Source organism: Eschscholzia californica, unplaced genomic scaffold, assembly GCF_041429995.1.
Source record: "Eschscholzia californica isolate CP2 unplaced genomic scaffold, dmEscCali1.0.p SCAF_2, whole genome shotgun sequence".
Taxonomy (NCBI): Eukaryota; Viridiplantae; Streptophyta; class Magnoliopsida; order Ranunculales; family Papaveraceae; genus Eschscholzia; species Eschscholzia californica.
In genome coordinates this window covers 58,948,592-58,976,219 of record NW_028238309.1, presented here as the reverse complement: position 1 = coordinate 58,976,219, position 27,628 = coordinate 58,948,592, and the positions used below count along the sequence as shown (strand labels likewise).

The 27,628-nt window shown below is 37.3% G+C and overlaps 5 protein-coding genes across 5 annotated transcripts; 2 read left to right on the top strand and 3 right to left on the bottom strand.

The window, feature by feature from the left end:
- Positions 1-367: 367 nt before the first annotated feature.
- On the bottom strand, positions 368-4,531 carry CRB (chloroplast RNA binding protein). Its single transcript, XM_086661547.1, has 10 exons — positions 4,042-4,531; positions 3,468-3,605; positions 3,297-3,383; positions 2,260-2,350; positions 2,062-2,116; positions 1,832-1,892; positions 1,256-1,477; positions 950-1,066; positions 748-837; positions 368-653 (listed from the first exon to the last, which is right to left on the bottom strand). Exons 1-10 carry the CDS (start codon positions 4,153-4,155, stop codon positions 474-476), a joined length of 1,155 nt encoding a protein of 384 aa, XP_086517673.1. The 5' UTR covers positions 4,156-4,531; the 3' UTR covers positions 368-473.
- Positions 4,532-5,269: 738 nt separating this feature from the next.
- On the top strand, positions 5,270-6,552 carry LOC147559650 (F-box/kelch-repeat protein At3g06240-like). The gene has a single exon (XM_086659206.1). The coding sequence runs from the start codon at positions 5,326-5,328 to the stop codon at positions 6,550-6,552; it is 1,227 nt and encodes a 408-aa protein (XP_086515332.1). The 5' UTR covers positions 5,270-5,325.
- A 61-nt stretch (positions 6,553-6,613) lies between these two features.
- On the top strand, positions 6,614-9,900 carry LOC147559649 (uncharacterized). The gene is made up of 4 exons (XM_086661545.1): positions 6,614-7,150; positions 7,692-8,440; positions 8,667-9,069; positions 9,240-9,900. The coding sequence occupies exons 2-4, from the start codon at positions 7,693-7,695 to the stop codon at positions 9,874-9,876; spliced, it is 1,788 nt and encodes a 595-aa protein (XP_086517671.1). The 5' UTR covers positions 6,614-7,150; position 7,692; the 3' UTR covers positions 9,877-9,900.
- A 2,993-nt stretch (positions 9,901-12,893) lies between these two features.
- LOC147559648 (uncharacterized) lies at positions 12,894-13,940 on the bottom strand. Its single transcript, XM_086657855.1, has 3 exons — positions 13,831-13,940; positions 13,465-13,605; positions 12,894-13,280 (listed from the first exon to the last, which is right to left on the bottom strand). The coding sequence occupies exons 1-3, from the start codon at positions 13,936-13,938 to the stop codon at positions 13,071-13,073; spliced, it is 459 nt and encodes a 152-aa protein (XP_086513981.1). The 5' UTR covers positions 13,939-13,940; the 3' UTR covers positions 12,894-13,070.
- A 3,657-nt stretch (positions 13,941-17,597) lies between these two features.
- Positions 17,598-26,575, bottom strand: EMB1441 (zinc knuckle (CCHC-type) family protein). Its single transcript, XM_086661544.1, has 14 exons — positions 26,418-26,575; positions 26,117-26,229; positions 25,931-26,027; positions 25,666-25,790; positions 24,729-25,269; positions 24,409-24,594; positions 22,793-23,086; positions 22,354-22,506; positions 21,619-21,773; positions 20,436-20,541; positions 19,413-20,300; positions 18,957-19,038; positions 18,251-18,625; positions 17,598-18,057 (listed from the first exon to the last, which is right to left on the bottom strand). The coding sequence occupies exons 1-14, from the start codon at positions 26,520-26,522 to the stop codon at positions 17,864-17,866; spliced, it is 3,414 nt and encodes a 1,137-aa protein (XP_086517670.1). The 5' UTR covers positions 26,523-26,575; the 3' UTR covers positions 17,598-17,863.
- Positions 26,576-27,628: the final 1,053 nt, after the last annotated feature.

The following is a 27,628-nucleotide window of genomic DNA, read 5'->3' as shown; positions in this document are numbered from 1 at the left end:
TCCAAATTACCCACTTTTGTTTTAAGTGTAATTTGGTTAACCCAAATTTGCTCAAAGAATAAAAAAAAACTATTTTAGCACGAGCAATTGGGTCAATCTTACGTAATTCTATTTAGGATTAAAAATAAATAAATAAAAGTCACAGGCTAGTGCAGCAATTGTATTATCAATTGGACACAGACATTTTTTATTAATAAAATTTCCAAAAAAAAAGTTAACAATTCAATGGTCAAATTTCTCACTCCTCCAATTGAAGTGACCGACTAGCGGTGGTTAACAAAGTCTATCTACCGACACAAATGTCATTAATAGGTGTGAGCAAAAATAGACCGAACCTAATGAATCGTGCTTACGAAAATATAAACGATAATGCTAAACAAATTCTTAATTAAATATATTGTTATGGTTTTGACAAATACTCATAATCCAATATTATTACCCTTTGAAATGATCAAAAGTAAAATGAAAAGAGCTTAATTTTGTGGAACAAGATTTTTCTCGAGAATGATATCATCAGTGGTGAAATCTGCTTCTTTCCTGAAAGTTCCTCTACCAAAATCTAGATTGTAGGAGTCAGTCAGACCTTCTACCAAGTCGTATTCTGGTTTCCACCCAAGTACGCTTTTCGCTTTCTCTATTGATGCAAAGAAATGCTGCATTTTCCGTCGAACAAGAATTACTCTCTTTATGAGTTCGAATTCAAATATGATATTTTGAAAGACTAGATATATGTCGAATAAGATTTACCTGATCTCTGAACGGAAAAGCTTTCTTCTTTCCAAAATCAAACTCCTTTGGGTTGTAATGAACTAATTCCGGTTCAGGAAATCCTCCAGCCTTTACAAAAATTCGTAAAAAAATTAGTCCCATGATAAAAGATTGTGAAGACATACACGAAAAAGAGTAACCGACTGCTATTTTATTAGCCTTATTTGATACAAAGAATTACCTTAGCACATGCCCTTGCTAATCCATCGAAGGTTACATATTTATCTCCGGAGATGTTAAACACTTGTTGGCTTGCTTTGTCGTTACCAAGAACGTTAATAAATGCCGTTGCTAAATCCTGAAATTGTTTAACTTAGTTATAATCTGTATCAATCGTAATTCGAACAAATGTACCGTACATTCCCATGTTTAGCAGTATCTCGTAAAAATCTACCCGTTTTAGATTGAATCTAGATATCACAGGTTGAGTTCAAATTCGTCAAATTATTTTTCATTTTCACAGTAAAGATAGAAGAAGTGAACTAACCTTAACATGACCTAGTTGTGTAATTTGGTTGCCTGAGTTGGGTATGGGTATGGGTCGACCCGCTTTCAACCTATGGAAGAACCATTCTTCAACAGGGTTGTAGTTCAATGGGCCATAAATGTAGACAGGCCTAATAGAAGTCCAATTGACACCCTTTGATACAAGTAAGCTTTCTGTCTCAAGTTTCCCTTTGTGTCTGCTCTTAGGATCCACTGCATCAGTCTACCAACAATCACCACTCAAGTATGTTAGAAACAGAATTTAACAAAAAAAAAAAGAGGTCCGAATAGAGTTTTAGAATCAAGTTCGGAGAAAAAAGGACAATTTCATCCCGAGCTGAAAGACCGCCTCCGTGAACCGAATTGAGCCCATTGATCCAACGGATTACGGATAGTTATGTTACCGGGATATTTAGTAATATAATAATGGAGAGGGCCTTTAGAATCTCATAGGTATTTGAGACAAAACTCACAGGAAAAGGCCTGTAAAGTACAGAGTAGGCCCAGCAAATATCCAGTGGGCCGTGGCCCATTTATATCCCTGAGTTGATATTGGGGGATTTAGAGAAAATCTCACCTCACAGTGAGGCAATAAATCAGATTTGAGATAAACTCCAGCAGATGAACAATATATATACCTGAAATTAGTCAAAATAATTTAATAAATAAGATATTAAAATTAACTAACTTTTTTTGTGCTAAAATATATAAATAAATAGATAATAAAACTAAGGCAAAATAATTTCATTATTAAGTTTACTTCAAAAATATACTAATTTAAACAGTAAAAAGTTGATGATCTCATACTGTTCAAGCTTCGGTAAGGCTTCCAATATTGGTTCTACTTCTTCTGCCTCTCGTCCTGATTTCAAATGCAGTTACAAGCGTTAACTGACAAATAAACACGGGCTTTTCCTTACTTAACTAGCTCATTTCTACGAGTAAAAGAAAAAACTATATCATATATGAAAAGAAAACACTAAATTGTGAAAGTAATTTAAGTACCATTAATATCATAGACAACATCAAAACCTTCAGCTGATAAGCTACTCTTTACAAAGTCATAGTCTTTTCTGTCTCCTTTCAAGTGCAATATCTAGCAAAATTTAGGTCATCGAAAGATCAACTGTCAGGATAATTGCTCAATTAAATACCAATATATTTCTATTTATTTTGGGATAAATTGATCCAAAAGTGCTAAATGGCCCGACAAAAGCAGGCCGACACTGGCTGAGTGTTGATGTGTCGTGTGTCGTGGCATGACCAATGGCAGGATGACACATTAGCACGCGGCTTGTGTCTTCTGTCAGGCCATTTAGCTAGGGGTGTGCAAAAATAGACCGAACCAATCAAACCAAACCGATCCAAACCGGTCCAGTTGGTTTTCAAACCAAACCAAACAACGAGTGGTTTGGTATGGTTGTAGATTTTCAAAAACCAACTGGTTTGGTTCGGTAAATGGATGTAATTTTTAGGAACCATTAAAACCAAACCGAACCAATTAAGTTCAATTAATATTTATAATTGTATATTTACATATTTTTTTTCTAAAATATATCTATCATATCTCCATAATTTCATACAAATACAACAACACCACTATAATATAATGTTACTAGCTAGTATTATATTAAAACAATTCATGTATCGATGATATTACTATGTACTACATAATATTTCGGTCGGTGGCCTGCACATGTCTTTAATGTTTCAAATGGTTTTCGACGTATTGTGTTAGTTTGATTGTTTCTCCAGATTTTTAAGGAGTGTTTCTTGATTTTATACGTCAGTGTATGAAGAAAGTAACTCGATTCGCCAATTTTCATGGAGAACAAATTGTTTTTTATGGATGGTTTGGTATCCAGTAGTATCCAAACCGCTTATGATGGTTTGGTTAGTAACCGAACCAAACCATGAGCGGTTTGGTAATGGTTTGAAAAATCACTAACCAAACCATGAGCGGTTTGGTAACGGATGATACCAAATTACTGGATACCGAACCAACGAACACCCCTACATTTAGCATTTCTCATATTGATCACCTTGGAAGAGAAGTCCAAGTAATCCTGTTCTGACTCTCCAGGCAATTGTTGTGAGATGGGTGCTTTTCCTCTAGTAAATAGTGTTACCTGTCAACATTTAGATTTCCCATCTCAAATTGAATTACAAATATATAGATGAAGAAAAAATGGAAGAAATGAAAATGTACTTACTTGATGACCTTCTTTTACAAGAAGCCTAGACAAAAATATACCAATGAATCTAGTTCCTCCCATTATCAGAATTTTCTTTGCACTTGCTGATGCTTTTACTTGTAATGCTCCTTTTGCTTCCCATGTCTTCCTTTTGTACTGTTGTATGTCAAAATTGTGAAAATGGGTAAAAGCTAGATTCGAGAAAAGAAAGTATAACACATAAGTCTTAGATGCTATAGTTATAGATGTTTGGTTTGTTTGTACATATAAATCTCTCACATCAGAAGTATGATAAGTGACACTCAAACTAATCAAACACCAAAGCTCAACACTGACACATCAGACATGTATAATGTGAGAGGTGACAATGTATTGATTCGACAGTTGAAATTTCTTCACTAACTAGTAGTCTTTTCTGAGAGGTGAAAATGTACAGACGAACCAATTAGAATTTTTGTTTTCAAAAGTTTTGGGTTGGTAAAAGTCCTTGTTGTTTTGGCTACTAACTAGGATTTTCCATTCAATGAGTACAGAGTGGAGTGACAAGATAAGGAATCTTTTTTGCTAAAGAGATTGAAGGTTGCTTGTGTACCTGAATTGGGTGTTGTTTCAATCTAATTCCATTGAAGTCAGAGAGAGAAGATGGTGGAAGGATATTAGAGAAAGAGGGTTGTTTTTGTTGCACTACCACCAACTTTGCCATCATCCACTCTTCTCTTTTTTTCCTCTCTCTAAATTTATTTTTTCTCCTTACTTCTCTTCCTCTTATTACTCAATTTGGAGTTTGAGTTGATGAGGAGCTTAATTCTTTTGGACATTATTTCTTCTCCTTTGGGGTCTTTTTCTCTCTCTAGCTATCTCTCTCTAGTTGAGGATAAGACAATGCCATCATCATCTCTTTGGTAATATCCACAGCCTCTCATTCATATCTCCTCATCTCCCCCATCTTCTTTCCAAACAGTTTTTGGTAAAAAAGTAGTAACTACTAAGCTATTATGCGGTGGGATGGTAAGGTCTAACCCATTTGTTCCAGATTCCTTTGTTTGTTTTTGGATCTTTTGGTTGAGTCATCCCCACCTCACAAAAACTGAACGGAAATGCTACATTGACAAGTATTCAACGAATTTTGGGTTTTGTTTGATAAGGAGTTAGATCTGGGCGGTTCATTTTTTTAACGTTTCAGATTTTTGGGTAAAATATTCAACGAAATCCACGTCACCTTGCTGACTGGATATGTCATTGGTTAGGTCACCCGATTTGTCAATGTATCATTTTCGAAAACCGAAACCTGAGGTGATATTGACTGAGAAATTAAACAACTTTGAGTCAAAAAAAAAGTGATGGAATTTTGAAAAATTGGGTCTAAAGTTCGACGTGGACGGCTGGATTTCGTGTAATCAAAGGAAGAGAAAAAAATTTGGTTGAATCCGATTGCCTATTTGCAAAATGTTAGTCAAACTAGTTTGAAACAATTGACTTTATTTTACTAGAGGATGCCTGATTTGTGGACCTAAAACTGAATTTTTTTTTAAGAATTAGAGAGAATTGTGAGAAAATATACCCCAATGATATTTCGCCACATCGACAGAGGGCTTGGGAGGGACCAAAATGTAGGGAGAAATAGAATTTTTGTTAATAGAGTTCCCTTTGGATTAGGAATCCTAACTAACTATATACGATATTAGTATTTGTATTCGTCTTTTTTTTTTTTTTTGAATTGGTAAGCGTGTGCCTCGAACCCTTGACCTTTAAGTTGGAAGACTTACCTCTTACCACTTGAGCCGAGGGTTGTTGGCCTGTATTCATCTCTTTTTCTTTCTTCCTCCCAATCAATCAATCTGCTAATTAATTAACTTCTCTCTCCCTAACCCTAAGAATGAAGATGAAGATGAAGAAGATAAAACGACAACGAAGATGTTCAATACCGAAGATGAGCTTCCCTAACGAAATCATGACCAACATCTATGCGAGGTTACCAGTGAAATCTATCTTACGATGTAGGTCAGTATCCAAATACTGGTGTTCTCTATTTTCTGGCCCTTATTTCATTAAACTTCACCATAATAATAGTTCTATTCAACATGACAAATTTAGTCTCATTATCAATCACTATAATAGATTATACTCAATTGATTCTGATTCATTAGCATCTAAAAAAACTATTTGTTTAAGCGATTACCCATTCATCTCTTTCACACCCAATCTTATATTTGTGGGTTCTTGTAATGGTTTAATTTGCCTCACTCATCATCCTACTAATGCTATAAATAGAATTTACTTTTGGAACCCATCTACTGGTGAATGTAAACTCCTACCCACACCACAATCTTCTTTCTCTACTATCTCGTATGGGGTCTTCGATAATGATTTCACTACTGTGATCACATGTGGGTTCGGTTTCTATTATGATTCCAAGTTTGACGATTACAAGCTATTGAAAATTCAAAGGAAGTCGAATTTTAGTAGTACTGTGGAACTCTATACTTTAGGGTCAGATTCGTGGAAACTATTATTTCATGACATTCCTTACGAAATTGTTCACGCCAATCTTCGTGGTGTGCTTGTTAATGGAGCTCTTTATTGGAAAGCAACTAGATTGTTCGGAAGTGATGTTATACTTACTTTTGATGTAGTTGATGAGATGTTCAAGGAAGTGGCATTGCCAAAAGTTTTGAATAAAAAATTGTCATCAAACAAATCAAAATTCATGAGAATTGGTGTTTTGAGTGAGAACCTTTGCTTATTTGATAGTAGTAGTATTGACAAGGCTAAGACTGATGTATGGGTAATGAAGGAGTATGGGGAAACTAAGAAGATAGTATTCAAACCATTTCGCCAAAAGTCTTGGACTAAACTTTTAACCTTTCTCAAAGAAGATAGTATTCAAACCATTTCGCCAATAAAGTGTTTTCGTAATGGTGACGTATTGTTTCAGAGAGATGGAAATGGCTCAAAGGAGTTAGTTTTATATAATAAGCAGAGAAAAACAACATTTTCTAAGCTCTTATTATTTCATTTTGAAGTAGTGATATGTATCGATAATTTAGTATCATTGAATTCTAGAACTTATTTGAAGCAAGAATGTCACAAACAGAATTGGTAGAAGACGACGAGAACAAACTTAATTACAAGGCTAAATGTACCTATATTCTAGTATTAATTTTAAGAAAATTTTGATGAAAGGCCCAAATTTTGGGCCCAAATACAAAAAAAAACCCAACAAGGTTTAATATCTCACCCAAAACCCAATAATCAAATAATAACTCATATCAAACCCAAATACACATCCCAATGTGCAATCCGGGCCCAACTCTTATCTCTAAGATTTCCTATTTTCTTGTAAACCCTCTTTTGCCCTCCTATATATATCCCTCAACTCTAACAACTCATATCTTTCTCTCTCCAAAATCTGATTTAGTTTCTCTCTCCAAAATCTTTTTCACTTTATCTCTCTACCGAAATACAAACCCTTTTTTTCCACCTTCATCTATCTACAGTCTTCATCTCTTCGATCATCATCTTCGTTTTCACGTTTCTCTCTCTAATATTGTCATCATCTTCCTTCAGTCATCACCTACATCTCCAAACCGAGTTACAAAACCCTTTATTCCTTCAGTCATCATAGAGATAAGCCATCAACTTGTTTGTTTCTAGACTCATCAACTTGTTCGAATCACCATATTCTTGTCCTATAAATCCAGGTAACTGTTGATGTTGAATCTCTTTTTTATGATTTTATGCTCTTGTTCTTCCTTCTCGTCTACTGTTTAGTTTCTGGAATGTCCGTACAGTTCTACCGCTGTCCGTACAATCTTTTGGTTTCTGGTACAACTTTAAAGTTTGTTTTAACATTTTCTAAAATGTCTGAACACATGGTACATGTTAAAAGTAGTTTATCATGTGTTAACACATTTGTTTCATAGCTATTGAACTAGCAGTTAGACCAACATTTGATAGAATGATTAGACATTGCTTCAACATTTGATAGAATGATCAGACATTGCTTCTTGGACCACCTGATTATACCACATATTCGAAACAATCAGTATAATGTTATCCATCATTTTCACATAAACTCACACATTTCGTATAATTCTACGACATTCTCCTTGATAACCAAACATTCCTACGCATGTCAAAACATTATGCGCGGTGTTTAGTCATTACACTAGATGTTCACACATTTGTTAACATTTTAATACAATTGATGGTACTTTCATAACATTTTATTCAATTTTGCAGTATGGAAACTGAAAGGTCACTTTCTACATCTCAAAATAATGAGAAGAAGTTAGTATGTGACTCATGGGGCGACGTATTTACGGAGATTGGGCAAATATTCCCCGGTGGTGTCAAAGCTTTTCGAGACGCTCTTGGTCGATATACCATTGCAACCAAGAACAACTACAAATATATCAAGAATGAACCAGGTCGTGTCACTGCCGTTTGTTCCAAACCCGGATGTAATTGGAGAGTGCACGGGGTTGCACCATTGGGATGTAAATCCGTTTTTTTGTTGAAAGAGTACGAACCGAATCACGCTTGTCTCGATGTTGTTCTCAAACCTGCGGATCCCAAGTTGTCTAGTAAACTTGTTGGCAGCCTAATGAATGAAGACATCAGAAGACACCCAAATTGGAGTACTGCTGAAGTTAAAGAAAAGTTTCAAGACGATTACGGTGTTGAGTTGACCTATTATTTTTCTTACGGTGGTAAGAAGGTAGCCATGGACAAAGTATTTGGGCAGGAGGGTGATTCCTACGCAAAGTTGAAGTGGTACGTAGATGCTTTGGAGAGTACTAATCCCAATAGCATAATTGATTTGCAAATCGAACCCACTACCAACAGATTTGTCCGAGTTTTTATTGCCCTTCACGCATCTATCCTTGGGTTTCAACACTGTCGCCCTGTGATCTATATTGATGGAACATTCGCCAAAACTCGTTTTAATGGCTGCATTTTGGCTGCGGTTACCAAGGACGGAAACGACGGTATGTTTTCATTTTCACATCACATGTTAACATTCTAGTGTTCCTGCTAACACGTGACAAAATGTTAGATCATGATCATTATTGACGCGACATAGATAAAGATGCGGCGTAATTTATTGAAGTCATACCTCAGTCCCAAATATGGTTTTACATTTCCAAAAATGCTTATGCACTTTTGATTCATGCATCAACAGAACTAATTTTGTATTTCATTTTTTTTTGTTAGGTCTTTTCCCCATTGCTTACGCAGTTGTGGACATTGAGAATGATCAGAATTGGGATTGGTTTTTGCAAAATTTGAAATTAGCAGTAGATCCGATCAAACGTTACACCTTTATTTCGGATAGACATGCTGGAATTCTAAAAGGCGTGAAGAACGTTTTTCCCACCGCTCATCACTCATTCTGTGCTTGGCACTTACGATGTAATCTGAACTTGAGGATACGTAACGGGGAGCGCCAGTCACGTTATTTTCAGAGTCTTATGTTTACGGCGGCACGGGCATTACCCGAGAGCGAGTATCACGCAACCATTGAACAAATGGTTGAGATGGGTGGAACCAATGTCGAGAGGTTTTTCCAATCCCTTAATCCGGAATCATGGGCAGATTCCTTTTTCCCAGGGGATAGGTATTTTGTTTTCTCTTTTTCAGTTATTTTTTAACATTAATCATATCTTTCTGTTATGAATGGACATTTGTTCATGTGTTCCGTCAGGCATATACATGTTTATACATTTCGCGCAATGTTTTAACACGACACGATGTTTTACAAGCATCCCATTTAATGTTTTTTCACAGGTATGGCGCCATCACTTCCCAACTGTCTGAGAGCTTCAACAACATGGTCAAGAAAGCCCGCGTGCTCCCTATTACAGCATTGTTGGATGCCATAAGACAGAAGATTATGAACAAGATGCGAAAGCATAGAGACGCTTCTATTGGATGGAATACATTTCTTTGCCCATCCATTAACTTGGAGCAACAAGCGAAATACAAAGTTGCGGAGACTTGGAGATACGTCGAGGCAGCCCCACTTGTTTATGAAGTATATTCTACTCCACGCCATTCCGTAAATCTTGGTACTCTCACATGCTCTTGTCGGCGTTGGCAAGTAGATTCGCTTCCGTGTCAACATGCAATGTTATGCATCAACAAGACTCGTGGTGATAGTACATGTTTTTACGATCCGGTCTGGACCGTGGAGGCTTACAGGAACACATACCAACATTGTGTTTACCCCGTTCCAAATTTTGACGAACCATATACTTTTGATCCATTAACCAAGACTCTTCCTCCACTAGTTAGAAGGGCACCAGGCAGACCACGTACAACAAGGTTGCAGAGTTCCGGAGATGTTACCAGGAGGAAAAGAATATGTCGCAGGTGCAACCAACCCGCTTATCACAACAGTGCGACATGTCGAGCCCAACTGTAGTCTCATTTTACTAAATGTTATAACATTCACCGATATGTCCCAACATGTAACAGAGTGTTGTTACATTGTGCTCAATGTTTAGTAAAATCTTTTGGTCTTTAGTACATATATTTTTGTCTAGTGAATATGTGATAACATTCTACAAAATGTTCAGTGAATGAATTACTACATGTCTAGCTATTATTTACAATGTGTCCACATTATGAAGTTTAGTGAATACATTCTAGACAATGAAGGTTCAGTATTACATATTTCCCGAGACATTTGTCCATATGTCCAACCATTAAGAGGAATGTTCTAACATGTCTGTGTATGTTCTTTCCTGAAACAAACTTTAAGGGGACAATGTATGTCACACATGATGTTGAAGAAAAATAATAATATATTCAAATTTACTTCCTTTAGTTTTAACATAAATATCCCATCCAAAATCATTGTATGTCGTTAACCTCACAAAATAATTTTACAAACCATCATTGTTTTTAATCTAATCAAGAATGAAGTGGTTTCGGGTTTAGCGAACATAACCCGTTACCTCAACAACTACTTCATTTTTGATTAAAAGATCTTTCACCAAACAAAAAAATATTCACGGCAACCACACTTTCAACATCGGCCCATCCTCCAAGATATTGTGTTCTCCTTCAATATATTGTGCGTGATCTTAGCCCTCTTCCTTTGTGCCCGGGAGACCCAATCTGGGTTTTTTGTACGCTGTTTGGGTCCAGTAGTCATGCAGTCTTGGACTAGCTCTTCAATTTTCAAAATAACAAATAGACCGCAATCCGGACTGTTCAAGACACAAATGGAATGTTAAAGCATAACCAATAATGTTTCTACATTCCCACACAAAACAGAAACATTATATTAAATGACGTGTTTTTTTATCAATTGTATGAAAACATAAGAGGCTTTTGTTAAACATTTTGCGAAATGTTTGAACATTTTCATACTAATTAAAGCATGCATCTTAATGTTGGGAACAAATAAAGTTTGAAAACACTTACTTTTCTCCCTGAGTTGGGAATTCTGGCTCCCCAAGAACATCAGCATATCTTTGTTGGGTTCCATACATTGTGAATCCCACCTCTTCCATTACATCCTCAATATATGCCGCGTACTCCCGGGCATTTTCGTAACACTCCTTGGCATTCTTCTTATCAAATGACATTGAGTCATAATGGGTCCACCGGTGGAGAAATATATTATATACCAATAGTGTCCAGTGCCCCCCATGGCAGATAGGTGCACACACAAATAAGATCTCCGGTTTCCCAGCATTATTACTCAACGTACGGTTGAGCATTCTTTCGATAGAAGGTTGGTTGACCTCGGACTTGATCATCGTCTGTAGAACATACACAAAGTTATTAAAATGTTCACTCATATAAAAGATGATGATAGGAAAACATTCTAATCACTAAACTCACATAGATTTCTGATGGTAGACATAGGACACTCTTTTCTTTCAAATCCTCGTGATTAGTGACGAACGAACTCGCCCAGTTAATAACTTGTGAGTCGCACTCCAGATTCATCATCAACATATCTAGCTGCTTCCCACAAATGTCGTTGATCCCATTACTGAACCAGACTTTCGTGCTGCAACATTTGAAAAAACAAGTGTCACAGTTGCTAATGTTATGACATTTGTGATAATGCATGGACAGTACAGTAAGCAGATATAAATGCATAAACACAAACTATAATGTGCGAACATAACTGTAAATGCATGAAGATTACAGTAACTTTCTCGTACCTTTTGTCACTTTTCCTGATGAATTCTTCCAACAGGCCCTTTTCTTCTTCCTTCAACTTCTTCCACACCGGGCTTCTTTTCCAGTTACCTAGCTTCTGGCCTTCCTCCTCTGCTGCTGACCTTCCACCTCCCAACTCTACAATTTCATCTACATTAATTGGTTTTTTCTTCTCGAGTTGCTTTGCTTTCTCGGTCATGGTTCGGGTTCTTGGCTGTGTTTTAACCCTCTTAACCAAAGAGTTTGGTTTGTTTTTATCTTTCTTTTCCACAACTTCAGCCGTTTCAACCTTTGGCTTATCTACAAAATCGTCTTCAGAAGAACTTTCGTTCTCCACGATCTCATAGTTCTCATATACTTTTGCCACTTCGCAAACCTCTGAAAAGAAAGCTGAAGGCCAAGTCAGCTGAAAGTCAACTTCTTCCTTCTCATTTTCACCTACATTGAAAAAACTTGGAAAATGCTTTTCACCTGTTCCCACCACCACACGTTTAACTAGTCAACATTCGATAGAAAACCAAATCTTAACATAAATTATTATCCAATTCTCGATCAATATATATAAACGTTAGCACGTATGTTCAAACATTTTACGTATTTATGTGGGAGAAGAACACTTACTTGTTTGTTTCTTATTTATTACTTAGCCGACCAGTCTATTGTCGTTCGTTCGTGGTAAAAGAAAGTCTTCAATTGTCGTGGTAAAAGACATCGTGGGAGTACGATAGAACTCTTTTACTTACCGTTTATCAAAAAACTTGTAACGATGGCGGAACAATTTATGTTCATACCAATCATCTGACAAGTAAGTAAGAATTTCAGAGAAGATAGATAGATTGCACACAAGTTAATACGTTGCTTCAAAAAAATAAACTAGAAATAAAACCAACTTTAATCTAAACAAAGACAATATTCATTACTTTTTATAACAGTATCTCAAATGTTGTAGCATTCTGGTATTTGCTCCAACATTTCCAAATTCTAATCAAGCAAAGACAGGAATGTCAACAGAAGTAAAGATTTGCGTGAGCATTTACTCACTTGACCCAGCAACTTGTCTCACTTTCTGCTCCTGGTTTTGGCCCTCTCCGGAAGATTGACCCCTTACCGACTCATCAGAAATTGCCTTCTTACCCTTATTGTCGTCTATTTCTGCTCCTTCAGTTTGGGCTTCGGCATCACTTTCTTTTTCGATGCTGGGTTCTACGTTTACTTGTTCCGGATTTTCTTGGGCTACTTCCTGCTCCACTATGTTCTCTCCACCATCTCCACTCTCCACCTCTTGTCTAACCTCCCCACCCTCCACCTCCTCTCCAACAGTCACCAAATCTCTACCAACCTCGTCTCTAACATCCACCTCCCCTCCTACACCAAAATCAAATTCCAATACATCATTTTTCTCTCCTCTCTCTCTCTTCATCCTCTCCAACTCCTCTTTTAATACTTCTCTCTCTCTCTCTTAACCATCTCACTCTCTCTCTTAACCATCTCACACTCTCTCTTAACCAACAAATTTTCTTCTCTCAACCTCTCCACTTCCTCCTTCAACTTTTCTACTTCCTCCTCATTCATCTCCTCCACCACCCTCTCCGTGAACTTTAACAACTCTTCCTCTTCCACAGACTCCGCCACCAACTCCACCTTCACCTACAAGAAGGGATACATAAGGTTATTATCTCAACACCTCTTAAAAAAACACATGCACTTAATTAAATGTTCCAACATTCTTGGAAATGTTCCAACATTTGTTAAAATGTCACTCAGACATCAGTTATGTTAGAACATTAGTTTAAATAACCGAGACATTATAAGAAATGTTAAAACAAATTACCTGCTCTTCTGTAATGCTTTCCAGCTCTTCTTCCAGTCCTTTAAGGAAGAATGGCTCGATCATCCATCGAGCTATTCTAGGACTGACCCCTACTTCTCCAACCAGGTCCTCATGGATCCTGGTGTGCATGCAATACCAGTACTGCAAAGAAATTAAACACTCTTAGGTCAGTACTGTTTTTCTTTATCACCATAAGAAATGTAAACACATTTTATAACATGCCCAAACATTCTCCAAAATGTTTCAGCATTACAGAAGCCCCAAAAGAATGATGAAACATTTAAGAAAATGTCAGAGCACACTAATTTGACTTTTATCACTATAAGAAATTATGAAACATTTAAGTGCATGGTTATGAATACTTACGGGGAGAAGAGTCAGGCATCCTGAAGCTTTTGCCGGGTCTTCCGAGTGCTTGTTTATTCTCTCCATCATGTAGGAGTGAATAGCTCTCGCCCATGAAACTCTTTTCATCATTCTCTCCGTTTGGAGATTCTGATAAAAACTCCCGACAACCGAGGAGCCGGCAGCTGAAGCAAACAGGAATGTGGCTGCCATGTACATAATCCATAGTTTCAAGAACTCAATGGCTGGAGCCTTTGTTCTTGCAGCCACATGCAAAGCCTTTTCGATGCTGGGACCCCCCAAAAGATGCAGCCTTTCCCTCAACAATACAGTCTTTGAAATACTTGCTCAAAAACTGGTCCTTAGCCACATCTATGGTGACATTGGTTGGGAATGCATCATATATTTGTCCTTCCATTGGGACTCCCAACAACAAAGCAACATCTCCGGGAGTGAACTGAATCAACTTCCCTCCGATGTTGAAGGCTTGGCTCTGTTTGTCATAGCAGTACAGAAGATCATAGATGGCTTTGTTCGGCTTCTCCATCACATTCTCTGTTCGGAAACTAAAACTGGTCACTGCCTTAAATAAGGCCCCGAATGGTGAAGAAAGCAACATCTCCTTTTGCTCTTCAGTAATATATAACTGCAATTCCCGCGCCACCTTGAAAACTGCTTTGAAGTTACATTTGTAATTGAAAGCAGCTTTCTTCTTCTGCTCTTTAGCCTCTGTTGGTTTTGGTTGAGGCTCCACCTTGTCCACTCTCGCCTTTGAAGTAAACCCACGGTGCTTCACAGAAACAATAACAGAAATGTCAGGGCATTCAACAAAATGTTCAACAGTAAACTTAATGCTTCATCACAATAAGTAATGGCAGATCATTGTTTAATGTGTCTACACAATAAGCATAGGCCTCTACACAATAATGACAGATCAATAACTGAAGCAACATTTTACAGAATGTTAACACACAAACAAATATGCATAACAATTGTAAGAAATGTGAGAACACAAACATTATTGTCAGAACATTGAAAAAATGTTTATACAATAACACACCTTTGCTTGTTCGGGGCTGGCAACTTTCTTGCCTTTTTTGCTCGGCCCAGCATTTGATGCCTCTTCAGCAGGTCTCTTCCTGGGGCTAGCCCTCACAGGAGTCTGTTGTTTCTTATCAGCACCATCTCCTTTCTTTGTGTTAGTTTTAGCCATCTTGGGATTGTCTGCAAAAGTTCATATGTTTCAAACAAACACAAAGACAAACAAAAGCAGAATGTATCTACACAACCAAAATGTATAAACATATACTAGTTTTTTTTTTCACAACCATGAATGTTAAAGAAAAAACATTCTGTTAATCAACAACCCATAAATCTTGATCAAATGACTAAATTTCTCCACAGAAACATAAATGTTAAAACAACTCTAACCTAGAAACTTGATGTAGTATCATAAACACCCAAATGACCTTTATGTGTAGATGCATGCTTTCGAAATCACTAACAACTATCAAAATGTCTGAACATAATCCAACATTTCTTCAACACAACCCACAATGATAAACCAAATCATGCACTTCATAAACAAAGACAGACCCCCAAAAAACAAAGACAAAGTACTAAATGTCTCCACACAAACCCTAACTTTCGGATCACAACCCTAAATGTTAAAACAAAACTAACCTAGAAGCTTGATGAAGAACCATAAACACCCAAATGGTTCCGAAATCACAAAACAACAACCAAAATGTTTTATCACAAACTTTAGAGCAACTTAACCCTAAAACTTTTTCGAAAAACAACCCAAAATGATTTATCACAGACTATAGATCAGACTACTAAACTTGAAATCATAAACCCTAATTGTTTGAAAACTCCCCCAAATTTTCAAACACCCCTAAATCTGTACCAAAACCCACAGATGTGAAACAAGAAACCCCAAAAATGTTCCAACAATCCTAATAATTTACCAACAACAGAGAGAGGATCAAGAGTTAGAGGAAGAACAGAGACGTACCTGTTTTTGGAAGAGAGAGAAATCGAGAAAGAAGCTTGAGATTCGTTGAAACAGAGAGAAATAGAGAGAAAAAAGATGAGATCCGGTTGCTTAAATAGGTTTGGTTGAGAGAGATTCGGCTGTAACGTTTGGACTCTTAGAGGCGTTAATGGCTGAGGGATTTCGCTTGAAAAAGAGACAGAGAGAGAGATAGAGATGCGCCGGTATGAATGAAGAGAGAGTTTGATCGAAATAGAGAGAGAGATAGAGATGAAACGTTTTGATGGAGGGAGAAGATAGGATTTCAAGTTAGAGAGAGAGAGAGCGCGGAAGCCAAGAGAGGGATGTGTGTTGTGTCTAATCAAAGTCAGGGAGAGAAAGAGAAAGGCTGGGTGTGTTGGCGGGAAATGTGTGAGGGATAAGAGAGGGAACAATTTCTTTTGGAGGGATAGAGAGGTAATCTAACATTTTGGGTTTTTTTTGAAATATAAATCCCTATTGGGTTGGATTTCCTATTTGGGCTGTGTTTTTGGGCCTGTACAAGTAATGAAATGGTATTTTTTTGCAATAGCTCTTGGAAGCGTATTTTATGCCACAACTTTCTGTTGAGTTCACTTATTTTCGAGAATTCCATACATCACCTGTACAAGTAATGAAATGGTATTTTTATAATGTCAAAGTTCGTATTTACTTATGCTTTTAACTACTCCAGTATATACATGGTGAGATATTTCCCTTACCTGAATCAAAGCCGATAGGTTTACGGTCAAGGGATACCATCTCATAACTAAGTAGGTGAGATTGCAACCTGAGGTTTCATTTTCTTCTCTATACAGAAAAGGCGAGGCGTCACTCGAACAAACATTTCAAGCTTTAATTTGCACTTCTTTTAGGCAACAACAGTTACATTGAAATCTCTATAATTGAAAGTTGGGTTAAAAAAAGCCTGGGCATCTCGTGTCCTCGAAAAGATGATATAAAACAGTATCATAAAATCAAAGAATTCGGTAGTAATATGATCTTGACCAGTTCTCGAGTGAGATTACATTTTAATCTATGTTTATTTCTTCGTTTTGTGCAGAGTGGCTTGACACTTGGACTTTACGCCCTCCAACACCTGATTTGCCTGTTGAAGGTCTATCCTCAAGCCACACTCCTGCTCAAAAATCATTAGTCCAATGATAGTTAAGTTCGTAAACTTCAGCTTTTTTGTGAACAAAGAGATCAATGTACAGTACTACTTTCATCTTTACCATTTCTATTCAACGTCTTGAAGCAGGATATGTAGAATCTATAAGAACCTCGCCCCTTGACGAAAGTGATGTCGTATCCGATCAGACACCAACACAACACGTTCCCTAGGGTTTTAGACCCGGGCGTGAGCACATGCCTATGGAAAGAGTTTTTAGAATCGGGTTTCGTTGCACCTATAGTCCCATAGTTTAGGCTTTGAGCACTTCTGCAAGCGATTTGGAACTATTACAACCCTACACCTCTGGTACCATACGTAATGACCTGAGGCTCTAGCAGTTACCTGTATTCCCGATCAACTTACATTGATTGCTAAGCTGACATGACACCTAAACTCAGTCTGGTGGGGGAACACTTGACTGCTAATGCAAGAATCATGGAGTGCCAAGGATTGATCAAAAGTCCTGTCGAAAATAGTAAATGGATCCATTTGGTAAAAATTAAAGCTCTGTGATCTGTCCTCCTATCAGCTCAATTTGGTGACACTAGTATTTGTTTCGGCGAAAACATATGGAATAAGCCATGAATCACACAGAAAACCTATTAACAACAACTGAAATTAACCTGTCAAAAGATAACAAGTAACCCCTGCGGATATACATAATATAGTTTCACAATCCAAGTAAAAATATGCTTTTCTTTGTCACCAGGATATAGTAAAATTCAGCCCCCAAAATCTACAAATCAAGGACTCCAGTTTTAAGTATCCTCAAATTACACATTTGTAGTACTTGTTATCGAGAAAATATGAAGAGAAGTTGAAAATTTAAGAGCTCTAAAAACACTAAGAACTTCGTACGACCTTTCTCAGCTTCCTTGTTTGCTGGTCTTCTTTCCTTTCTTTTGCTTTTGCTTCAACTGGGTGAGACCAGCAGATGTGATCTTCACGTTACCAATAAGTGCAGCCATCAACTCTGGGTCTGTGCATGCTTTCATCAGTTCCTTCTCTCTATTTGTTGCTTCCGTCATGTGATATAACAGATTCATCGCCGTTTTTGCCGCTGATGAACCAAGCATTATAATTAACTTAAGAAGCTGACTAAAATTCATGAACACCGAAAAATTCGACAATTTTCCTTGTTCCCTTTTGAAAAGTTGAACAAAAACGTTCATCTACGGATATAAACACTATAATGTCATGCAGTTGAGATTGAGGAATACGTAACGTGCATGAGAAAGGAGAATATCAAATACCTTTTCCTTTCTTTGCAGTTCCAGGAATTATCTTTACACGATACTTGTACGTCTGAAGTGCGTTATACGGACCACAAACAGGCACAGCGTATAATAGAATATCGTTTGGCAGTGGATTTCCAGTCAAGTAATCGACGTCGTTTAACTTTTCCTTCTCTTCTTCACCTATTTCGTTAATATCATCTTCCTCCATGATCACCTTATCCATCTCAGAGTTTTCCGCTGCATCTGGAAGATCTTCGGGACCACCACCATTGGAGTGTTTATCCGAAACTCCCTTAGGATGATTAACTTCATCCGTATGTTCTTGGCAATCACGAGATAGATGACCAGGCTTTTTACATTTATAGCATATTTTTGAAGCATCATCTAGGCCTGCGAGTTCAGAGGAAGAAAAGTATTTAGTTAATACAGTCGCATCAAATTAAGAAGAAAAAAAAAGAGTGTGAACAAGGGTATTGTGGTTCCCTGATACAACCACTTTACAAAGTAATCTCTAGAAAAAAGTACCAGCTAAAACAATTTTGTTACAATGTTACTAACATAAGAGAGCGAAGTCTTTCACGTACTAAAATATTTAGTGGGACTTCTGCAAGCTGTATGACCATTGATGTGGTATTATGAGAGACTCAAACAGAAGAAAACTAGATGAAATTGCAATTGAACATTCCCAGTTCCTCAACCAAGAAAGCTATAGATAACTTACCAGTAAGTGATATCTTCCCTTCTCCACTTGCGGCATTCCCCTCTTCTGTCTCTTTCTCATTGTTGACTACTTTTCCAGCTGACTGAAAGTTACAAAAGCGGGTCAGTGAGAAATAATAATAGACCAACCACTACTAGTCTGCTAGCTTTTGAATATTTGACTAGGTAATAATGACTTTAAGTTGGGAGTCCGATTTTCTTGACCTGTTCGTCACGTGTTAATAAGACCTCACCATGAGACTGGTTTCTTACTTAAACAGTCGACAACGTGATCATGGAATTAACCACTTTAAGTCCTAAGCAATAGCTAGAGTCTTTGTCCGCGTTAAGTGGGGGGTTCTCCAAACTCATACTCTTGCAAAGTGATCGACATCGCGACCATAAAATCGATAATGTGAAAGAACACCACCTAGGTTGTGCATATGAAGAAACCAAGAGAAAATCAATTGTTACTCACAGCTAGTAAAGCCATGCGAATCTTCCTTTCGTCCTCATCCTGTTCAGCATACTTTTCTTTGATCTTTTTGAGTTTTCCCTTTTGGCCACGGCTGATTTTCCCAGAAGAAGGCTTCAAACTTTGACCACTTTTATCTGGTTGAATACCTAAACGAGAGTTATCTTTGTGATTTTCTCTTTCATGCCCAGTAGTTGAATCAGCAGTACTATCTTTCTGCCCTTTCTTGAGCTTCCTTCTTTCAGCTTTCGAAATATGAGGCTTCAGTCTAACTTCAGTATTTTGTGCATCACTGTGCTGATCCTCAAATGAGTTAACCTCAGACGAATCAAGATCTCGAGTTTTAGCAGACACATTAACAGTGCCAATACCAAGAGCCCTATCAATGAGGTCCTCAAGTTCCGACGAAACAGAAGGTGAAGTTTTATCTTCAACAAGATTTGCATGCTTGGCTGCGGCAGTTGAGAGATTTGTACTAATCTGAGCAGAATTAACCTCGGGTAATCCATCTAACTTCAGTTTATCGTGATCTGTAACTATACCGGGATCCGATTCTTTCTTAACACCAATTATTTCTTCTACTTCATTCTCTGATTCAGAATTAGAATTTTCTTGCGTAGGCTCGGATTCTCCAATCTCATTTTGTTCTTCCTCTTCACCTCTTACTCTTCTTTCATTTAAATGTGAGCCCAAGGAGCTCTCATCCAAGCGAAACAAGATACCAAAACCCATAATAAGAGGATGGGGAGGGAGGAAGTTCTTCTTTCCACGTATCATGAAACTTCCAACTGTAAGATATTCTCCTGTTGGAGCAGTTTTACTTACTTGATGGGGATAAACCCACCAAGCACTTGTTACAATCTTCGAATCCCATGCTTGGCTATGGCAAACCTAGAGGAAGAAATACATGCACATGAGTCTATGATGCATTCCTTGTTTTCTGATTGTAAGGCAATATTTTAACAGAGAAAGCCCGAACAATGTTGTGTGAATTTGAATGGAATTTACTGAAGATAACAAACTTACTGTGAAACAGCCTGCTTGATTTAAGGTGAGAGGAGGTATTGGGGTCTCAGGCTTGTGATTCTTGATCACAGTACTGGAAGCTCCATGTAGTTCTGCATGGACATACCTATTTCGTATTCGAAGCCAGTTATACGAGTTATCCGGACTAAAGCTCAAAATATATGGATAGCCTAATTTTCGTCTAATCTTGATTCAAGAATCAAGAATATATGTAAAGTCAAAGAAGCAACAATCTACAACTAAAGAAGTTATGACTTGGGCAAGCATCACACTTTTTTTTCCTAGTGGTACATGAATGGTTACATATTAAAAACAAGGAATGAAATTTCGGTTTCGGTGAAAATTTCGGTCGGTCCAAAAGTGGAAACGTTTCGTGGAAACGTTTCGGTCAGTGTGGAAATTTTACAATCTAGGAAAATGATAAAAATATGTTGAAATTGAATTATTTATTGAAAATAAGACCTACATAAAACAATTGTTATAAAAACATGATGTAGGGGGCAAAAGTGAAAAAAGTTGATAGACTTTGTCACAAAGTTCGTTAATTTGAGGACTAATCTGCAATAAAGTAGTTAGATTGGGGTCCTAAATTGAATTATTTATTATAAATAACACCCAAAAAAAATTAACATTACTATAGGGTTAATAATAGGGCTAATTTGTTAATGTTAGGGTTGATTTAGAAATTTACAGTCACAGCAGGGGGTTAACTTTAACAAAAACTAATTTATAGGGGGTAATTATTAATAACCCAGAAGAAACCCTAATAACCAGAAACCCTAAATCGATTTCATTTCAGCCGACTCTCCTCCTTCCTCTCTTTCTCTCTCTAGGTTTTCTTGCCAAAACAAAGATATTTCAAGAAGAAATGAAGAGATTTATTAAAGATATGAGAGGAAATAATGAAGAACTGTACAAAAAAAAATGAAGAAGATGGAGATGAAGGTAACTATGCTTGATTTTGGGTTCTTTAAGTTAGGTTTCTGTAGTTAGACTGGATTTTTCGAAATCTAACTACAATAATTCGAAATTTCCAATGATTTCGACTGAAATCATGCACGAAATATATGTAAGTGATGTTTCGTTTCACTAAGTTGGAAAACCGACATATTTCGGCAATTTCGACCGAAATATGTCGATTTTTCATTCCTTGATTAAAAAGACTGCGAACATTGTAACTTACAGGTCTCCTTTTGACATGTAGCGTTTGACAATCATCTCATTTTGTTGGGCATCGCGACCACTGATAATCAAATAGTTTTCACTGCTAATGAACCAATTAAACTTCTCAAACCAGTGAACCTTGCGCATATGTGTAATTGCAGCAACTGCTTTTTCCTGCAAGATAAAGTATGAAAACAAAATGACGAATACTGATAAGAATTTCCGAGCAAAAAGTGATAACACACTGTCGAAAATGAGCAGTTCTGATTTTGAGTAATTTGATCCGATCACACACTAAATCCAAATTGTGAATCTGACGAGGAATACAAGATGACAAAAATAATCTTCTTTAAGGATGGTGTGTGATTGTGGAAGAGTTTATATGTTAAAAAAAAAGCGTAGAGTATCATCTGATTGTTAATACATGCCACTGAGTATTTTTCTTGTTTTAAATAGTAGGGAAAGTACACTATTTCTAAAACCAGTAAAATGACCATAATCATGTAATTGGGTCTTCAATTCTTTGGATTCTTTAATCTATAATAGCATCTAACTTCGTCTTTTTGGAGTAAATGCAATCTATTTGTGATTTTGAAGTCTTCTACGCTAACATGCAGTTAGTATATAGCAAAATGCAGTATATTTAGGAAAAAGAAGTAACGCGTGTAACTCTTTTCTCATGATTGGGCCAATAGCAAGTGAAAACATGCAATTTAGTGTAAGAAGTGCAGCATAAATTAAGGAGACTAGATACCTGAGAGAGTTGGAGACGGGTCTTCCTCTCAGCTGCTTTAAAGGCTTTCTCATGGGCTGTTACAGTTTTCTCCTGTTTATTCTCCTGCCTTTTCTTTTGTTCATACCATCGCCGTGCATTGGCATGCGCTGATAGTGCCAAATCAACCTCTACCTGGAAGAGACAGGTGAATAAAATAACGATTCCCAGAGACACTGAAAACTGAAGGATACAAGATTTTACATAAATAAGGAAGACTTTTGGTAACAGTAGACACCACTCTGTTCAAAGTTGCTGAACCACAGTCACTTTAGGAACTGAAAATTAATCTGCATATATGAAATGCATGAGACGAATGGGCATGCGTTTAAAGCCCTCATGTACAGTGATTTCATTTCTCTTCTTTCAAAATGATATGGAAAATAGATGCATAACCAATAGCTTGACCTCAAGTAATTACCTTATCAGCAGGGGACGTTTTCTCGTCGTCATCCATTTCATCGAGATTGTTGCTCAGCAGCAATGTCATGCAATTTCTTTCAAGATAGAGCTTGTCAATAAGACCAGCTACAGGGTTTCCAGACTTTTTCTCTTCCTTCACCATTCGTGCAAGATCATCCCAGTTCATCCCATTTGCAAGAGCTACACGAACAGCTAATATAGCTGCGTCCACATCTTCAAGGTTGTATTCAATCAATTCCGCCATCGCGACACACCGGTCAACTTCTTTCTTCAATGTGTGTACACGATTTTCCTAAAGATAGCACAGAAACTTTATACATGTAAAAAACCTAAGCATGGAAGTGTGAGACGCGCATACACATGGCACAAAATTCTTTTACTTTCTTGCGATGCATCAAGGCCAAATTTTGCACGGTGTTGCCCTCAAGTAGATAGTACCGCAAGACATGAGGTTCTGTTTCTGACTTATCCCAGCAAAAGCCCTCACCATGAACTAAGGTTGGTACCTTTATAGTCCAGACTTCCCTAACCTATGTGTAACTATCATACTGCAAACTCTTAGAGAGGAGCTGTCCTCGTCTCTTTCATTTATGAATGAGTCTATGACGGCCCAAGACCAACTGACCCATGGTATTGTCCTCTCTAAGGCACCACAGCATGACGTGATGTTTTGTTCTTAGCGCGAGCCACCCAAAAGGCCTCGTCGAAGACTAAGATTAGGTACATTCTTATAGCCCATGATCTGGAGGCTTCACGATGCAACCGAGTATGAAGTCTCACATATAAGTTGGATAGGGTTCGTCGGAACTAGTAAGATCTTGCAGTACCATGAAGTAGAAAATACAATTTTGGTATAAGCCAAGGTATATTCAAGTATTCCATTGTCTTGAGACATAATATGGATACAACAAACTGAACTATAAGGATACATACTCAAAAACCACTAAATGATACATGACAACAGACCATATAAATTGTCACATGGGCTTAATAGTTCTTATACAAAAAAAGAGACTTATACTACAATTCCAAATTTCCTTATTAAGAATAAGAAAGGGAGAGAGGGAACAGGTGGGGCATCAACCCGTTCACCAAAGTCCGTCCAGTCTACTCCTGAGCCCAAGTGGACTCACGAGTAATTTACTATCTTAACTACATGGATAATAATTTCCAATGAAGAGGCAGACTACAATCGTACTCCTCTAATAATACCTCAATATATTAACAGATAAAAAAATTATTTCAAAAATGATTTATTGAACACTTATGCTTGAAGCAGTCATTGGTAACCTTCTAGTCTAAACAAAAGATTTGGTCCGTTTGCTTCTTTCAACAAACAGCTGGCATAAGTTCTCAGATTAGGAAACGCATTTTAGCTTCTTCGGGGACATAAGAAAAACGTACTGCTAAGATGTTTTGGTTGGTTAAAGAGAATAAATTGGTAGCCGTAAATCTGCCAAAAACCTAAAGAGCTGTGGCCAGTTCTTAGTCAATCCTACTGGTAAGGCACAACTTGCAGGTTAGGTAGAATGCAGGCAAAAGATACCTACTAATAAGAAAGGAAGCAAAAAATGGTTGTAATTAACTTCACTGAAGGAAAGGACTAGAGATTACCTGATCCAAGCGAATTTTGTTAAGCTTCTGTACAGCCGACCCTTCCTTGGTCTTTTGTTGTTGTTCTGCCCTTTGACTCTCAATTTTACTATAGAACTCATCTAATGCAGCATCGAATGTCTCAAATTTTACTAATTCCCTTGACTTGAACTGGTTTAATAAGATAGGGCAAAACTCATCATAGATCTGCAAATCACACCATAGTATAACAAGAAAAATGAGAAACCCAGACGATCGGGAACTAAGGTAGTTGATCCACACTTCTCTGCAGAATATACATCACTAAATTATGAACATGAACGGGAAGCATATCTCATAACCTGGCTGGATGTTCCTTCTTGAGATGGAATGATTTCCTTCTTCCCGGTGATTTTGTTCTGCATCAATATATACCCTTCAGGAACTCTTTCTCCTGATATAATGTCTTCAAGCCAATCCTCAAACTTCACTACAGCTTGCGTTAAGAGCTGAATTGTATCATTATCTATCTTGCTATCATTCCCGACTTTAGTGCTCGGAACCAACCCAGCATCTAATATAATATGCTCAGAAAGTGCAGGACCATAACCGAGGGCCTCTCCAAGAACCATCTTCAATGTCGCTTGCTTAGTTCGATTATTGTCATTAGCAATTTTCTGTGAATCTGATTGCTTTCCACTTTTACGGTTAGCATTCTTTGCATTTGAAGTATCAGTAGCATCTTTACTTCCTTCATTAACCTCAACAGATTCTCTGTTGTCAGGCTCCTTTAATGAAGTAAGTACTTCTTGCAACTTTGTAGAGGTGGTCCTTTCAAAAAGACGACAAGCTTCAACTGGATAACGATGTCGTGACATTATTGCCAGACCTTTGTCATCGTCCCTGCACGTAACAAATACACACCAGAGCCATTATACCTTCAAGAAACAAGAACACATGATTGAAAAATGTAAATAAAATTACCAAATTCTTGAATATAAACAGTAACTGTAACTTGCTCTCGAAGTAATCAACATCTAAATTGATATAGTACAAAACTAACTGGGTGATAGACTAGAAATTTAACTGCCAACTACAATTTCCAGCTGAGGCATCTCAAGCTCAAAGAGAAACGATCAACAACTTTGTTCCTTTACTTCGCTTAATTGTTTATGTAGCAGACTCAGCTAACTCATGTTACGAATGTCCAAATGATCCTAAGAGTCATTGGTGATTCATTTACAAGAACTAAGAAACCATCAACTTTCTCCAAAAAACTACATATATAAATTTTCAAACCTGTGTGATCGGAGAAGGGTCAGCACCGTGTACTCGGAATCTGTTAGTATTATGTTTCCTTGTGCATAAAGCTCCAATATAACATAATGTGCATTAGCTCCTAGTCCAAATTGAAACAGAATAATCTGAAACGATAAACGAAATGAGAGAGATTGAGACAAGTTCTAAAAATGCGAACTCGTAATTCAATTTAATCATCTACTGATCAATAAGTCCACAAAATCTGAACTTCTAAAAAGATAAAATAAAATCACAAGGGCTATACACGATCGTATCCAAGCTGACGAACGTCTTCAAGTCTTCGTGTTCGTATATGCTTCCTCAACTTAAGAGTGAACCCAGAAGGAGTTGTACTCTTATCACTGAAAATAACGAAGAATTCCTAATTCATTATCCATTCAAATCATTTAGATAAGAATAAGCTATGAATTTCAACAGTTTCAGGTCTTACCGAACATATGCAGTTGTATGTAATCTAACACCACTTTCCATCAAAAGCAAAACCTTTTCACTCTCCCCAGATTCGGTAACTCCACTACTATTCATAAGTTTGAACATATATGTCTGCAGAAAATCATTCATTTGTTCATCTCTAGTTAGATTAGATTCTTATCAAACTTAACCAAAATCACAAAATTGCCAAAAAAACAAGGAATTGATAAGTGAAGGACTCATGAATGGAAGGGAATTTCAACGAAAACTAGCCAAAGAATGTGTAATTATTTGGAATGCTTAAGAAATTAGGGTTTAACCTTAGGAGTAATATCATAAACGTTGGAACATCGCATTCCGATTAATCTACGCATGCACTTGACTTCTGCGGCGACATCGGCCGTGTTCATACGAACCTTCACCATTTTGTTCGATGTTTTGAGCTACTTCGAGGTGCTCAAACGAGCTATGGCAGAAGCTCCGACGAGATGTTCGATTTATAGTCTAGAGAGAGAAAAAGACTGTTTAGAAATCAGAATATAGACGACGGACCAAGAATCTTCTTCACTTTTAGCCGTTGGATGAGAGTAAAGAAGTACCAAATCCAACCGTATAGATGCTTAACCTGTGTTTGATAGCCGCCCCAATTTCGATAGAAATGGTTGTTTTTTTTTTAAGGCCAGTGTTTATTTATTTTTTCGAAAAACCGACTAAGATCTAATCTTCTTAACAAAAAAAAAAAAGACTAAGATCTAATCTTTACAAGGCATTGATACATCATGAAGACGTGATGAGCACGGTAACCGCCTAATTTAAATCATAATGAAAGAGGCCTAAAGCCCGACAATATGAAAAAGCCCAACAAATTTATTAAAATATTTACTTTATATATTGCCAAAATTACATGCGATAAATTTTGAGAACAAACTGCTTTCATCGAGACTCGATCTCACGACCACATGAACCTAAGAGGGGTGTCCAAGTGGTCGTTACACCAATGGGTGGTCGACATAATGAAAGAAGGCCGGTGTTTTTAGAAGAAAACAAAAATATTTTGGTTGTGCAGTACTAAAAACAATATTTTCTGAAGTACAAAATTTTAAAAAATAATAAGTTTTGTCGAATGACCCGGGATAATAAAATTCCTTTTTCTTCCTCATCTACTCTAAAACTCCAGCCATTAGCCCACCACCACCTTCGACCATCGCATCATTTTTTCTCACTCCTCCTTCCTCCCCTCTTTCTCTCCTCCTCCCTCTCTCGTTTCCCATTTAAATGTTTTTGCGAAGAGAAAAATCCCTTTGTTGAAACCAGATTGCGTATTGGATTGAAGAGTTTGGACCAGTGTCTCGTTCTAACGAAAAGATCTCCCCTTCGTCAGAACGGATATCGAGGGAAGAGAGGAGATGAGGTGTAGAGAGAGGAAGGAGGATAAAAAAATGGTGGTAGTGGAAATGAGAGGAGGAAGAAATAGTGGTGGTGTGTTCGGTGGGAATTAAAGATCGTCGACATGGACAATTTGTGGGCAACC